The sequence below is a fragment of the Suricata suricatta genome, chromosome 4 (assembly GCF_006229205.1).
Source record: "Suricata suricatta isolate VVHF042 chromosome 4, meerkat_22Aug2017_6uvM2_HiC, whole genome shotgun sequence".
In the NCBI taxonomy this organism is placed as follows: domain Eukaryota; kingdom Metazoa; phylum Chordata; class Mammalia; order Carnivora; family Herpestidae; genus Suricata; species Suricata suricatta.
In genome coordinates, this window is record NC_043703.1 from 74,364,455 (window position 1) to 74,380,945 (window position 16,491).

Consider the following 16,491-nt stretch of genomic DNA (forward strand, 5'->3'; position numbering starts at 1 on the left):
AAGATAAAGTGGAATGTTTCTTAGGTTGACTGTTCAGGAAGGGAGATCACCATGACGTAGAGATAACGGGGATCTCTTAGGGGCCTGAGTGAAGCCCTTTGCATTATTTAAGAAAGAAGCTAAGTGACTAAATTATTAATGTGGTCTATTGGATTTTCAGAAATTCAGAAGAACTTTAATTCTGTCCTTTCAAGGTCTAGTGGGCAATAATCAGGGAGATACGCGCTTTCTAAGGAGACAGGAAAAGGCCAGAAGAGTAGATCAGATATTTGGGTAACTTAATTCCAGAAAAAAAAAAGCTAAAGGAATTATTATTGACTGAAAGAGGTGTTACATTTGAAGTTGGTTCCAAGCATGCAGCAGGGCTAAAGAGAAAAGAAAACAATTCCCATTAGCCAAGAAACTCCACTTCCGGCACAGCATCAAAGAATTTAATATTCTAAGTGGCTGCTGCTCCCAGTTGGAAGAAAAACTGAAAACCTCACGCAGAAGGCCTTTGAAAAATTGTCCAAGTGTACACTGTTTTATGCTTTTAATTATTGGGGTTTGGATGGAGTTGAAATAAGTAATTGCTGTGGTGGCGTTCACAGGTCTGTGCTCTCTGAATGAAGGAATAAGCGTCTACATGTGAGCTAATCATAGCTATTCTTCATGTTCCGCAGCACCTCTGATGACTTTTTAAAACCTTGGTTGGAGCTGTTTTTTGTTCTCTCTTTGCTTTTTATACCTCAACATCCATAGGAAGCATTTACAACCCAATTCGTGACTTTCCCTCACATGATGCCAACGCCTTTTACAAAAATTCTGTGTTCTCCCAGCAATTTTCTCTAAATTAAGTTTGTTAAGTGGAAATCACACGTCTGTAGCAGAGCCCATAGCACAGGAGCCTAACTTGGTAGGTAGTGGAGGACAGCTTCAGGGATGTCACAGCGGAGGACGGGTGACTGATGAGGTGCTGACCTTGAGAAAGGTCATCCTGGGGGCTGGAGGCAAGGTAAGGACAGTGTACCAGCGAGGGCTGCAGCCGCCTGGACAAGGCTGGCGGTGGTAGGGAAGGAGGGAGGGGTGAGTGCGGTGATGGCCCTGCTCGTCTTCGTCACCACCCAGATAAATAGCTGCCACTTAAGGAGTAATTTTCATCTGCTAATTAGGAAGTGATGTACAATTATTTGTTACTTGCACATTAGAAATACTGGCGTAGGTGCTGTGGGATACGCTCTGGTTTCCGGATCCCCTGACACGTATTCCCCAGTCGGATTTGCTTAGGAGCGGCACTAGCTCCTTCTCGCCCGGCCGGCCGGCACCATGTGTTCCGCTGTCGTGTATTTGAAGAGCTGTGTGTACCAGTCCCGTTACCATAGCACACATCATTTTCCCTCACTTAGTAACATGTATGAATTCAGTATTTGGGTTCCTTTGGTATCTAATGGAAAGTAAACGATACCAAATTAGCTTGAGCTAAAAAGGGAGACATACTTCTAAGTATAAAATATTACAGGAGAAAATTAATGAAAAGGTACCTCTTGCTTTAGATATTATTCAAGATACTTTCAGTTCTATTGTTTCTGGGTTTTTTTTTTTTAGCATTCTGATGAAATTGTTACATCAAGGAAAGGTTGGGAAAATTAGGGCTTGCAGATGCATTTGATGATTATTAAACATGTTGCTTTCACTGGGTGTCGTATGTAAACAATCATGAGAATCTAGCCCCAAAACCAAGAGCACCCTGTATGCACTGTATGTTAGCCAACTTGACAATAGATTATATTTTTAAAAATGCAAAAAAAAAAAAAAAAGTAAAAATGTTGCTTTCTACGGTGCATGCTAGTGTGAGTTCTGGAAATAGGGAGGGAACCTTCAGTCACAGGTCTGAAGCAAATGTAGCACAGAGGGAGGAGCCTGGTGGATGGGAGCCGGCCAGTAAGGAAGCTGTCTTTCAGTAACGGGGCAGGAATGAAGGGGGACAGTTTACACAGTGCTGACATGTCAGAGGGTCCTTCTGACGGTCTCTGCACTCCCCAAACACTTCATTTGTGTCCTCTCAGGATGCTTGTTATATCTTCAACTTTGTATTCATTCATTTATTCATTCAAAAAGTATTTGCTTCCTTCTGGGACGGTGCCTTGTGGAACATACGTGTCTTTACCCGTGAGCAGTTTACAGAGTATAGTTCTGGTGAATATGCATGGTAGATACAAACCATGTTAGAGTTATACAGGCTGACCTCGTTGCAATTAGGCAGCATATGGACGCCCCACAGGTATTTATTTGAGGGGGTGGCATAAAAGTATGCGGCAAGCATTTTTTTTTGAAGGAAAGACAGTGGACAGTCAAAAAGATGTCCATCTTTTCTAGAAAAAAAGTGGCAGATAAATTGGCCTCGTTGGAGTAATCGTCATTTCTCTGGCTCAGTTTAAGAGTTATCGTACAGTGAGCATGATGTATATGACACTAAATCACCCATAGGAGAGTTTAAAAGCCCAGTCAGTCCACTAGATGTTTGGACTGACTTGTAAGATGTTAAGCTTCTGGTCACAAAAATTTTTTTCTTGGGGCGCCTGGGTGGCTCAGTTGTTTAAGCCTCCGACTTCGGCTCAGGTCATGATCTCACGTCTGTGGTTTCAAGCCCCATGTCGGGCTCTGTGCTGACAGCTCAGAGCCTGGAGCCTGCTTCCGATTCTGTGTGTCCCTCTCTCTCTTCCCCTCCCCCGCTCATGCCCTCTCTCTGTGTCAAAAATAAATAAATGTTAAAGAAAAAATTTTTGAATTTATTTTTAATGTTTTATTTATTTTTGAGACAGAGAGAGCATGAGTGGGGGTGAGTCAGAGAGAGAGGGAGACGGAGAATCCGAAGCAGGCGCCAGCTATGAGCTGTCAGGTGGGGCTCAAACCCACGAACTGTGAGCTCATGACCTGAGCCAAAGTTGGACACTTAACTGACTGAGCCACCCAAGCGCCCCTTAACCTCCTGGTTTTAAACACACACACAGAGAGAGAGGGAGGGAGAGAGAGACATCTGACTTTTGGGGAGTATGGTTGAAAAGTCCAACTTATTTAACAAGAATGTGATTTTGTTAATTATTGTTGCCCATTATAACCTGGGTTATGATGTTTTGTTTATAGGCGAGTGGCCGAACTGTTTATGTTTGATTTTGAAATCAGCGGAATCCATCTAGACAAAGAGAAGGTGAGTATTTCCTCTCTGTTTTTCGTTTACTCTTCTTGTTTCACTAAAATGTTTAGTTGGTTTCTTTGTTGCTGTGGTCCTTGTGCATTGCTTAAATTCATAGCTCATAAAAACTCTTAGGTTGTTTGTGTCATGAGATGCTTCTGTCAATTGCATTTGAATGTAGTGCTCACTGGAAGTTTGTAATTTGGATTACCACCTGTGGTAATTGGAATTAAATTGCCTGAGGCCGTCGGGGTGTGTTAGGCGTCATGTATTTTAGACGGGCTGTATCAGGGAAGAGAGGAGAGAGGGCAGGAGAGCTGAGCTGTGTCCCGGAAGCTCTTATCTATTCCCCAGAAGCTTTGTTTTCATCTCAGCTCCCAGTTTACTTACATCATGTGCCTGGCATTTACCTTTACCCGCCTTTCCTTAAAAGGGTTCCTCTTGCATGATTTATTTAAAATACAGGCATCTCAACCACCAGGCACATGGGTCCTGTTTTTTCCTGTTTTGGCCTCAGCAGATATTGAAAGACTGTGTGATGAATCGTGATCATGCTAGCTAGCTAATACTAATCCAGTTTGATATTCAGAAGGAAGATAGTGGAGAAGACTATCGGTGGTAGCAGAGAACCTAGGTGAATAATCTTTGATTTTATGTAACCTTCAGGAACGATGTTTTTGAAACTTTACTTAAAAAGTATTAGGTGGGTGTCAAGTCAAGGTCAGTTTTGCCAGCATTGAACTTGCTGCTTTCACATCTTGAGGGTAGCAGCCCCTCCTGGCACCTAACTCCCTGGGAACTCATGAGCATTAAACATGCAAGGAAGGTAACCCTGCTGAAATCCTCTCTTGTAATTTCTGTCTGTTCTCTAAGGTGCTCCACTAAGACAGATAAGAGGAGACGTTACAGTTTTTAAGAGAGAGAGCTTGAAAGAAACCCACCAACCTAATGTACAGATTATAAAGGCCTGTATGTTTTTTTCTGTATTCTTCCCAAGTCATTTCATATTTAACTAAAGTCTCATATTAATATAATTTAAAAGTTTAAAGTTAATGGAAGTGTGTGCTTTTTAGCAATCGTTAGATATAATTAGCACAACAATTTCATAGAATTCTTAGAGGTCATTCTTTATTCCAGAATGATGAAATGCTGTGCCTAGAAAACATGTGAAGGCAGGAAGTAAGCCCAGTTTTTAATTTTCTGGGGACTTTGAAAGGTGGCAAATTCTTCGAAATAATTTCATCACTTTATTTTTTCATAGTCAAAGCTTTGTGGAACACGTTGGAACTGTAGTGTAATTTCCTGCCCTTTCGTCTTTTTTGTTATTCCAATGATGACCATTAGGTGGTGATAAATGGTCACAGAAGAAACAAAATAGGCCACAGGAAGTCTGGACTAATAAAGACAGACCTCGAAGTATCTGAAAATTTTCCCATGAAGTTTGAATTTTCTATATTGTAGAATTTTTGGTTATTAATATATACTTAACTCCCCCCCTCCAGCATCTTATCAAGTGTAGATTGGCATCTTAAATCTCTTTAAAAAAGTATTAGTGCTGCTTCACCAGTTTTTAGGGCCATAGTACAATTTAGAAAATGCTGACAGCCGTCACCCCCTTCTCAGGAAGATGTGTGTCTGATTTCACCAGAAGCCTGTCGTGGGTACAGGTCTACGTGCCCATCTTGTTTTCTAGTAACAAGGCTGCAAACTCCTCGTCCTCCGGTAGACGGGACTGGTCACGTGAACTATAGTTAGGCTTCATTCACAACATCTGTGTCATCCTCTCTGCTAATGCAAGTTTTCTTAGGGGATTGTGTATCCTACAGGTGTGACTTCAAGAAAAAAACCCTCGTGGGTGTTGCCAGCACCATCCACATCGTTGTCAGGGCCTGGGCAGGCTGACGGGTGCCAGGCAGGGAGCCGGAAGTGGTCCCGCCCTGCTGGCTCTGTCTGGGTCGCCTCCCTCCCCACGCTGTCCTTTAGCTAATCAAGTGTGTGCAGAGTCAGAACTGCTAACATGCGCCCCTTCTGGATGCCCGTTACACTCTTGTGAAGGCTTTAGTAATTTTTTCCCTTTCCATCTACTTTTTTGTCTCATCTTCCAAGATTGAGGATGTTTTTAAATATGACCTTCAAATACTTACTCTTTGTAGTCGACATTTTTAGTCCACAAATGCTGTATGTATACTATTGACTAAATTCAGCTACCTCCTGTTCTCCGATTCTCTTAAGTAAGAGGTTTTTTGGGGGATAGGGATTCTGTACCTCCCAACGCTGTTAATGTCAAAGATGATATAACCGAGTCATAACAGAACTCTATAATGTATGTTAATATTAAGCATGGAAACACTATAAAAACCATAGGATAATAATTTGTTAGGATATTAATATCTATCAAATATGGAATTAGTCTGTTATTTATAGTGTATTATTGTATATAACATATTTATAGCATAAGCAATATACTCAATAGTCATTTAACATTTTTACTATCTTATTCAATATGTTGCTCTACCATCTTTACAGGTGGTCTTTGAAGTCCGTTATTAAGTGCCTCTAAATACCTTTTACTCCCCCCGCGTGTAGCGTAGGAGAGCAGTGGACCTGAACGTTAGAATCTTGGATCTGAGCAGTACGTTTATCATGGGAACCCACTTTCCCAACAAGATCGAGAAGCATCTCTTACCAGAACACATTCACCAAAACTTCGTAGTCACCGGAAACCATGTGGTCGTCGATGGCCTACACGCAGAGGCTCCGGACGACTTGGTGTGTGTCCCCCTCACATCCGGGTCTGGGCCTCATCTGCTGCCGTTTTAACCCAAGATTCAGTAACACTGTGATCTTACCTTTGGAATACCTGAGTGTCACTAAGCCCTAAAATTGCCCTGTGGGATTATTAATTCCGTAAACGCTTTGAATGATGAAAGTGGCTTAATCATTCGTGTCTCATAAAGAACTCCTCATTTTTAAAGTATAGTAAATGACAATTACATTCTACTCGGAATGTTACTACTCAGATTCTCACTGCCTGTAGGCTTCCCCTGGTTAAAGGTGCTTTGTGGCACATGCATTGGGGTCGCCCCAGACCACATGACGAAGAACTCCAGTCAAGTATGTGTTTGTACCCCATACTAGTTTATGCATCTAAAAGCTTTATTCACCCTGTGTAAACCCTTGTTAATTATTAGTTTTTTAATGTTTATTCATTTTTGAGAGAGAGACTGAGCGCAGGTGGGGGAGGGGCAGAGAGAGAGGGAGACACAGAATCCGAAGCAGGCTCCGGGCTCTGAGCTGTCAGCACAGGACCTGACTTGGGGCTTGAACCCATGAACCATGAGATCATGACCTGAGCCGAAGTCGGATGCTTAACCAACTGAGCCCAGCCGCCCCGCCCCTTACTTGAATCTTAAAGTAATGGTCACTAGTAGAAGAGAGGGGTGAGAGTTAGCCTATATTATTACTGCATGGGCCTTTGTGTCGTGGTACTTACTATACCTTGTACCATTTACATTTTAAATGTAGGTGCGAGAAGCCGCCTATAAAATTTTTCTTTATCCCAATGCTGGTCAGCTGCACTGTTTGGAGGAACTGCTCAGCAACAGGGACCTTCTGGCAAAGTTAGTAGGGTACTCCTCGTATGCCCACAGAGCTCTCCAGGGAACAATTGCCAAAAATCCAGGTAAGCTCGCTTACCCAGCTTTTTGAAATAGGATTTTCATACAACCGAACTTCTGGTTTTCAGTAGCTATAAATTAGTGTTCTCTTTTTGGTACTCAGAGACTCATTTATTGAGATTTTCTACATCTTTATAGATAGACCTGGCTTTTAAATAGAGCTAGTGATTTGAAATCTCTTCTCTCCAACTGAGGTAATTTAGTTCTTATGCATGTTGAGAGTTAAGTCGTACTTCGATTTTCCTTGATGCTAATTTAAATTCTCTTCATTTTAAGTCTGCTGGTCTCTGTGTTCAGCCTGACCACGACGGGTAGAATTGGGACGAGAGCGGAGGAAAGATCCGTGTATCTGCCGGAGATGAGTTGAGTGTAGGCTAGGGCCATTAAAGCATGTGGTTATATGGACCTCCTTTTCAGAGAGAAGAGTGCTGGATGGGAAGGCGGGGGAGGAACACGCTGGGGGTCGTGAGAGTCTGACTTCGTGCTCTGTTGAGCCCTTTATGATTTAGGATGTATAAAAGCACACATTACACCGTAGTAATAATCAAGCATGTATGGTAGGTTTTTCTTTTAAAGGCATGTTAAATTGCAGTGATGGTTCAGGCACCGAGTCAGGAGCAGGGTCGTGGCGATGCCGGAACTGTTCAGGTTCAAGATGCCTGTCAGAAGTGGAACCTGTGAGACTTGGGGGTGGGTTGAGAGGGAGGTGCTGGTACCCCGGTTTCCGGTTGTGCCTCTGGTTGGATGTGTTATTCACAGGAAGAGGGAACCCTGGAAATGAGCTGTGTGCGCGGAAGGTGACATTGCTGATTCCGTTCAGTCTTTGTTCCTTCATGCATATCCCTTCTCTCTCTAGTATGTTCTTGTCTTCACCAAAGTGTTCTTAAAAATGGTCATTCCTTTTGTAAACCCTGACCTGTGAGGCCTCTCCGCGAAGCCACAGGACGTCCCACTCACCCCTTTGCTCTTGTCCTTGCCAGCGTGGGCGCCAGCTCTCCCGGGCCGGTCTGTCTGCTCAGGTCCCACGCGGGTTTCCAATGCTCAGCCCCAAACCCAGCTCTTTCACACACCGTTTCAGAGACGCCCTGGTCTCTGAACCTTCAAGCGCGTGCCACTTGTTTCGCCCCGTGTAGCTCCTAAATACGTCATATGACATTTTGTGTGTTTTTCTGTGGTCGTTGTCACCAGATTGTTAGGATGTTTTATTATTATTATTTTATGTATGGTTGACCCTTGAACAATGCAGAGGTGCTGACAGCCCCCCACCCTGCGGAGTCGAAAATCCACATGTAACTTTTGACTCCCCACGACTTAACCACCTACAGCCCACTGTTGATAGGAAGCCTTACCTGCAACAAATGGTTGCTTTTCCCGTGTTTGGTGGTTACATGTCTGAGGCACTGAGAGTATAACATAATGTAACACATCAGCTTATATGTCTGAGGCACTGAGAGTAAGCTAGAGAAGAAGCGTCGGTAAGAAAATCCTAAGATGAGCACATTTGTAGTGCTGTCCTGTATCTGTTGAAAAATATCCGCACAGTTCAAGCTCGAGTCGTTGAAGGGACGGCCGTAATAATAGTATGATGGTTACTCTGGGCCCTTACTTAATGCCTCCACAGCCCTGTGAAGTAGATGTTTATATCCACTTCCAGAGTGAGTTACTCTGCCAAAAAGTGGCAGGGCTGAACCCTAAAGCCAAGCTCTGAGCACATGGTCTTTGTGGGCTGTCTGAGACCAAACAGACACATCAGTGGCATCGTCGTGTCCTCGGATGTCAGCCGCTGATTGTACAAGTATTCACCGAGTGCCCACGATTTCCTAGGGCCTAGAAATAAATCCGTGTGTCACACAGATGGAAGTGCCTGTTCTTGTGCAGTTTCTAATTCTGTAAGGGGGATAAAGAGGTAAAGAACACCATACGCTGCTAGTTAATGCAAGCCTTGGAGAAATGGAGCAGAAAGACAGGGAGAGGGAATGTGAGCATGTGGGGGAGGTGTTGGGTTTTACATTGAGTTGCCAGGGAGGGGTTGCTGGGGGCGGGGCAGATGAGCATCAACAAGAAGGAGGTGCAGGGATAAGCTGTGGTTTTCTAGGGGAAGAAAGTTCCAGATGGAGGCACGGCGAGTGCAGGGGACCCTCGGCAGCTGGACATGTGTGAGGAAAGGCAAAAAGGGCACAGTGGTGAGTGGGGTGAGTGAGGGGAGCGGGAATGGGGGAGGCAGACATAAGGGGGAGCTGCGTTCAGCAGGGTTTTTCTTCCAGTGACATGGGAAGTTGTTGGGGAGTTTTGAGCAGAGGAGGAAGGTGAGCTGTATGAAATTTTGATGGCAGGTCATGTCCTGCCAACACGGAGACAGTCCGCGGAGAGGCAGGGGTGGAGGAAAGGCCTTCTAGAAGGTGTTTTGCAGTCACCGTGATGAGAAGGACGGGGGCTTGAGCAGAGCGCTGGCAATAGAGTCATCGGATGTGTCAGATTCTAGAGATACAGCATTTCAAAGCGGAGCCAGGGTTTTCAACCTGATCAACTGAAGGGACATAGTGAGTTACTGTTACCTAAGAGGGGGAGGACAGGAGGCTTGCTTTGGTTCAAGTTAAGTTAAGGTGCCAACTGGTGGTCACATGGTGATGTTGAATGGGCCGGAGTTGAGGAGAGGGCTCTGAGCCGGAGAGATAAATACAGGTCTGCGTTTTAGGTCATGAGATTGTATGAGATGTCCAAGGGAATGAGTGCGTTTGAAGAAGAACAGAAGTCCGGGGACTGAGCTCTGGGGTCCTCCAAGTTTAAGACGTCAGAGATAATGAGGAAAAGCCAGTAATGGCCGCCAAGAAGGAACATCCATGCAAGAGGAGGAACATGAACAGAGTGGGTGGTCCTGGAAGCCGCTCGAGGAAGTGTCTTAAGGGGAGGACAGTGAGCAGCTGACTCAAGTGCTGACGCTAGGTGAAGTCTCAAGACGGTCGAGGACTGACCGTGGGGTGAGCAGTGTGGTTTGGGGTCACGGACCTGCAGGAGCCAATGCCGGTATCATTACCAGCAAGTCCATTGCTCGCCAGGTGGCTTGTATGGTCCTGTTTTGAAGTTTGGGCTATTGTGCGCAGATCCACATAGGATGTGACTCTGAGTCCTTAAGGAATTTAAAATTCAGCTGGCGAGCTCAGTGATATAAATATGATAAATAGTAATACAGGTCAGTGTCTTTTCGGTGCCAAGCGAGTGGTAAGTACAGATAAAAGAATGCTAGAGGATCTTAGGAGTTGGGGAAGTTCGTCAGCTGCTTATGTAGCTGTTGAGGGTTTCATGAGGAAAGTGAAACCGGAAATCAGTGGTGAAGGAATGGTGAGCTTTCAGCAGAGAGGAGGGGGTCGGAAGGGATGTGGACAGAGGTCACGATGGGCACCCGAATGGCAGGCGAGCTAGGAAACAATTCTCCAGGGAGGCGTTTCTTTGTTTTAGGGGGCTTTCAAACCCATTCTTTTCAATAGGACAGTTTTCCAGGTAGATTAAGTGAGATAGATTTTTTACCCATAAGATAGCAGGAAAACGAAAAAATTGGTGAAAGTGAGTAAAAATCTTATTTAGAAATAAAACATTCACAGACTTACTTGAACATACTTCTCTCTGGCAGCTGGTTTGCTATCCTGAAATAATTCTTTTTTAACGAAATCATGGCTTTTTTCCCTAAAAGGCCTAATACCATTGAATAGGGCACATGAGGTGGTGTTTTCAAGATTGCTGTTTACAAGCCAGTTAGGAATCGAGAGTGGCAGGAAACCCCGCGGCTTCTTGGTTGAGGTTAACCTTCGTTCTTTTCCAGGCTTTTCTTTCACTGAGAAAGGAGATAAATTGGAGACGTCAAGAAACTTAAAACCACATATAAGATCATCTGGAAAATATAAAAACACTGTTTGTGGCAAACTCTAAAATGCATGTGAAAGCTCTACACATAAATCAGTGGCAGTAAGTGGGCAAATTCAAAAGTATACATGAAGAGTTCCCTGTCGTGGGAACTAGTGGTAGTCGCCCTCTGTCGCCTTTAGGAGTTTGTAATATATAATGGCTATGGCCCACGTCTTTAAGTGTTCAAAAAAAAAAAAAATCTTAGCAGAGCTTACATTTCTAATGTTTTAATTTTATTTTCTCTTGGTATTGATCCTGGATAGATCATTTGGCAGCTATATATATAAATAAAAATGGTTATCCAGAAAAACATTGATTTTTAAAATCTAATTTTCAGTGACTCATGTATGTAGATTATACGCCTTTTTATGAACAAATCAGAGTCTAGCTTTTTTGTTGAAACTCAGGAAAAAATAAGCAGGTCTAAGAAACTTATTTTTTCTCTTCCACATATGAGTAGATATAAACACATTGACATTTTGGAATCTTTTTTTTTTTTTTTTTTTTACCTCCCCATTCACTCCTTATTTTGGGGTATAATCGAAGGGTTTAGATTATTACTGTATTCGTTAAATTTGTTTTCTGATAAATTGATCATCATCATTTGGAAATATTTATTATATGCCTAGTATATGTTAGCAACCCTGGAATCCTTTGAAAATGATCACTTTAAGGGCATTATAGTGTATTCAGTATGACCATTGTATTTTAATTTTAATAGGTATGTTCATTGTATTTAATGTAATTAAAGACATTTTCTTTTGGATTTCATTTTAGAGACGGTCATGCAGTTCCTTGAGAAGCTGTCAGACAAACTTTCGGAAAGGTTGGTTTTTATTCTGCTCTTTGGATGTGTATCATGTTGTTTGTTTTAATTTTTTTTAATTCATTTTATTCAGTTTTGAGAGACAGGGTGTGCGTGGGGGAGGGGCAGAGAGAGAGGGAGACACAGAATCTGAAGCAGGCTCCAGGCTCCGAGCGGTCAGCACAGAGTCTGACGTGGGCCTTGAATGGGGATCTCATGAATCATGAGATCGTAACCTGAGGCGAAGTTGGACGCTTAAATGACTGAGCCACCCAGGTGCCCTATGTAGTTTTTTTTTTTTGTTGTTTTGAAAGAAGATTTGCTTTATAAAAAATTCAGAGGTGACCTATTAAGAATGTAAGTGTGGGAACATTGGGTGAGCTCTCTGGCCGACTCAGGGGATTGGATTAATAATCAGGACGACTTTGAAAGCACGTAGCTGTCGTCCCAAGGAAGCAATGCGGTCCTCTCTGATTGCCCAGTTCATTGTCTTAGGGACCCATCACTGATGTGTAATTAAAAAATGTTTTCTAAACCTTTTTGGAACTATATACTTTCAACTCCTGTCACCAGTTTTATAAGCTCATAAAGTCATGTTGCTCTTCTTTTGGCCTACATGATGACTCATGGATGTAGTAAATTGATCTGTGTTTTTGATCTTACCAATGATCTGCCTCCACATTTGAGTTCCTTTGTTGTGTTCCTGCCTTCCCTTCTTGATCGTGTCGCTTGTCCTTTGCTGGTGCTTCTCTTATGCTTTGCTGAGAGGCCACGTGCCATCAGCCTTCAGGTACTGAGGATTCCAGAAAGAGGCACGTCACGGTTGTCTTACAGTGCTGTCTAGAATTTCCTTGGCCTTTTTGACCATCAACGTGTTGAATATATGTCAGATTTCCATTTTCTGTCATTATAAACTCATGCGTTAGCACCCGTCCTCTCTAATTTGGATTATGTTTTAAATTCTAAAATTCTCTCTTAATCTAGTGAGTCACTGTGGCTTTGATAGAATGAAAAGGAAGTATTAGTAATGCAGTTAGTTGAGAATTTATTCTGCTTCATTAGTAAAGTGTTAGTATTTTTTCTTCCCTTGTAGGTAGCCATAGATTGTATTTTGAGCAAACATATCTTCAGATTTTTACAGTTATATACACATGTTAATTCTAACAGAAACTTCATATGCTTTTTGTTTTTTTGCTTTAAAAGTTTTTCTTAATGTTTTGATTTATTTTTGAGAGCAAGAGAGATAGTGCATGAGTCAGGGAGGGGCACAGAGATGGGGAGACACAGAATCTGAAGCAGGCTCCAGGCTCTGAGCTGTCAGCACGGAGCCCAATGCAGGGTTCGAACTCATAGACTGTGAGACCAACTTCGACTGAGCTGAAGTCGGACACTTAACCAACTGAACCCCCCAGGTGCCCCAAAAAGTTCATATTCTATAAATTTAAGTATATATTTGATTATTGCCGAGCTAGAGTTTTTCTCTGGGGAAAAATTATGAATGGAAATCTTAAATAGAATCTCTGTTCATGTTTTTGTGTAGAAAGTAATTTGTTAGTCTCTTACCTTTTTAATGTATAGCAAAAAGTTATTTAAAGTTTGCTGGCTAATACTTTGCCTGTTTGTGTAACTTTGCTCATTTTCCCAAGCTTTAATGCTATCAAAACCTTTATCTGTCTGCTAAGAGGTTTTTAAGGTAGAAACTGCAATAATTTATTAATGATGTATTGACATCCCTTCTAACACAGGTAAAATTTGGATTAATCCTGGCTTACATTTGCACTACAAATTGCTTCTAATTTTATCATGAATATTGGAGAGGTACATAAGCAAAATTATTAATGTAATTATTAAAATTATATCCTAATATAAACCTGTTTTACAGAACTCTAAAAGACTTTGAGATGATACAAGGGATGAAAATGAAACTGAATCCTCAAAATTCTGTAAGTGACACTTTCAGAATACATATGTATTTTAATGTTTATTTTTTTGAGAGAGAGAGACAAAGCAGGAGTGGGGGAGGGGCAGATAGAGAGGGAGACACAGAATCCAAAGCAGGCTCCAGGCTCTGAGCTGTCAGCACAAACTCAAAAACTGTGAGATCATGATGAGCTGAAGTCAGATGCTTAACTGACTGAGCCACCCAGGTGCCCTGGAATATTTTTGTTATAATATCAATAGTCTATCACTGGGGTCCTTACCTTTTGACTCTAGAACTTTCTTGTGATATGCCAAAGGTGTGTATAGTCTTGTTTGTTTTCTCTAGTCTTGGTTCTGATTCTTGGGTTTGGTGAATCAAGTGTGGAAACACTTGATTCATACGTCTGAGTCTGATATTTCTAGGAATCCAGTATTTTTGTTGGTGAGTTGACATTAATGCACACACACACACACTCATACATGCACACCGATCAGCATGTATGTTCACATACATGCATGCGAAGTCTGCTGTATTCTGTGGAAAGTGGGCTTCTGAGTTTGAAGCAGCCTTTCATGAGGCTCAGTGGAGGACTCTCCCCATTGCTAATTTATGGAGCTCAATTAAAAACGTCGATGTGGACTTCAGAGGATACCCCATCTTAAAACCCTCAGGCATTGTTTTCAATGCTAAGATTAAATGATTACTTAATCTTACAGTATAGACTGACGTGTGTTTATGTCAGAAGGATGCCTGAGTGATGGTGTGGTCTGAAAAGTGATGGGTTCCAGGTGTGAGGACCCTCGTTCTCACTTGGGTCAAGGGCACTTGCCGGGTTGCTGGGTGTCTGCCTCATTCTCCTGTGGGTGGTGTCGTTGGCAATTCTGGATTTGGTGCTGGCTGCTAGAGCTAAAGTCATAGAGCACATCTGCCTTGCAGACTTAGAAACTATGCACCAGTGTCTCAGATCCAGCCACTAAGGAATAGAGGAATCTTATCAAGGTCACCAATTTTGAGAGTAGCACGTCAGTTTGCTAATTTATGGTAGGAGCTGTCTAGCAAAGTAACTAGACAGTCATCTGCAACTTTGGCTTGGTAGGTGGATCCACTTAGGAAACTAGATATAGACCAGAATTTATTTTGGTGAATACAGAAATAGAAAAGATAAAATATGCAGTCAGAAGCTCCTTCCTTACAAGCTAATATGCAACTCTCCTCTCTAGATAGTTTGTATACAGGTTATTCCGGAGGTATTTGTGAACTGCCTGGTCTTGTCCTGAATTCCCTATTTTGGTGAATAGTCCCACCCTGCAGCCCTGGCCAGACCCTGGACTCCCTCTAGGCTAGTAGTTCTCAAAGTGTGTTCCCTGGACCAGAAACGTAGCATCGTCTGGAGCTTGTTAGAAACACGAATCCTCCACGCTGCATGAGACCTGCTGTATCTCTAGCCCTACAGTCGAGTTTCAACAAGCCTTTCGGGTTATTTACCTCTTCCCCCTCTCTGCCCTCATATAACCATGGAGCAACTTCTAGAGAACTCTGTTCTCTCCTCTCCACGCCCACTGCCACAGTCCTGGTTGAGGTTGTTACTTCTCACCCAGATCATAGTTGTAGTTGCTAAACTATTTTTCTAGCCTTTTGCTCTGGCTCCTGATTTGGGCTGCTTAGCAGTGTGCCTAGCCCATTTGTCAGCACTTATTTGAAATATGAATGAACGAATAAATGAATGAATGGCTTGCCATTCGAAAGATTTTGGCAAAAAGTAGATCTGACCTTCTCACTCTCTTGTTTAAGATTTTCAGTTGTTCGCAATTCTCAGATTCACTTTGCTATTCCTTTTTTTAAATATTTATTTATTTTTGAGAGAGAGAGAGACAGCGAGGAAGGTGGGGTTGGTGGGGGGGAGGGAGGGAGAGAGAGGGGGAGGGAGGGAGAGAGAGAGAGAGGGAGAGAGAGAGAGAGAGAGAGAGAAAGAGAGAGAGAGAGAGAGAGAAAATGAATCTCAAGCAGGCTCCACACTGTCAGTGCAGAGCTTGAAACCATGAACCACAGGATCATGACCTGAGCCGAAAACAAGAGTTGGATGATCAGCTGACTGAGCCCCCAAGGAAACCCTTACTTCCTATTTGTTAGTTTTCTGAACAAGCCTGCCCTTCCTAAATTTGTTTCTACCTGCTTCTGTAGCCTTATCTTCTGCTGCCCCTTTAAGCCAAGTTAGTGTCTTTTGTTCCCTCCTTACTAATGCCTGTGTGATGCTCTTGTGCTTTTTTTGTTTATTTGAGAAAGAGAGATCTAGAGTGAGCATGGGAGAGGCAAAGAGGGAGAGAGAGAATCCCAAGTGGGCTCTGCACTGTGAGCATGGGGCCTGACACGGGGCTCAGACTTACAAACTGTGAGATCATGACCTGAGCCCAAACCAGGAGTCGGACGCTTAACCAGCTAGTCCCCCAGGTGCCTGTGAACTGAAGATTTAAAGGATAGAGGTAGTATACGGATAGAAGCCAGCATTTGTGGGGCTCCAACTCGATGCCAGGTGTTCTATTTAATAGTTGAGGTGCATTAAGAAATGCTGTTTTGCAACAAAGAGGACATCCAGATGGCCTATAGGCACATGAAATGATGCTCAACATCACTCATCATCAGGGAAACACAAATCAAAACCACACTGAGATACCACCTCACGCCAGTCAGAGTGGCTAAAATGAACAAATCAAGAGACTACAGATGCTGGCGAGGGTGTGGAGAGACGGGCACCCTCCTACACTGTTGGTGGGAATGTAAACTGGTGCAGCCGCTCTGGAAAACTGTGTGGAGGTTCCTCAAAAAACTATCCATAGAACTCCCTTATGACCCAGCAATAGCATTGCTGGGGATTTACCCAAGAGAGACAGGAGTGCTGATGCATAGGAGCATATGTACCCCAATGTTCATAGCAGCACTGTCAACAATAGCCAAAACATGGAAAGAGCCTAAACATCCATCACCTGATGAGTGGATCAAGAAGATGTGGTATATATAC

The 16,491-nt window shown here is 43.0% G+C and overlaps 1 protein-coding gene across 4 annotated transcripts in view; it reads left to right on the top strand.

The window, feature by feature from the left end:
* The window catches only part of MIPEP (mitochondrial intermediate peptidase), a 174,949-nt gene that overhangs the window by 14,560 nt on the left and 143,898 nt on the right, over positions 1-16,491 (top strand). For all 4 annotated transcript variants that reach the window (XM_029936954.1, XM_029936950.1, XM_029936953.1 and 1 more), the window contains exons 5-9: positions 3,124-3,187; positions 5,759-5,941; positions 6,698-6,854; positions 11,527-11,575; positions 13,437-13,497. In XM_029936954.1, coding sequence (XP_029792814.1) covers positions 3,124-3,187; positions 5,759-5,941; positions 6,698-6,854; positions 11,527-11,575; positions 13,437-13,497 — 514 coding nt within the window. The remainder of the gene's footprint in view (positions 1-3,123; positions 3,188-5,758; positions 5,942-6,697; positions 6,855-11,526; positions 11,576-13,436; positions 13,498-16,491) is intronic.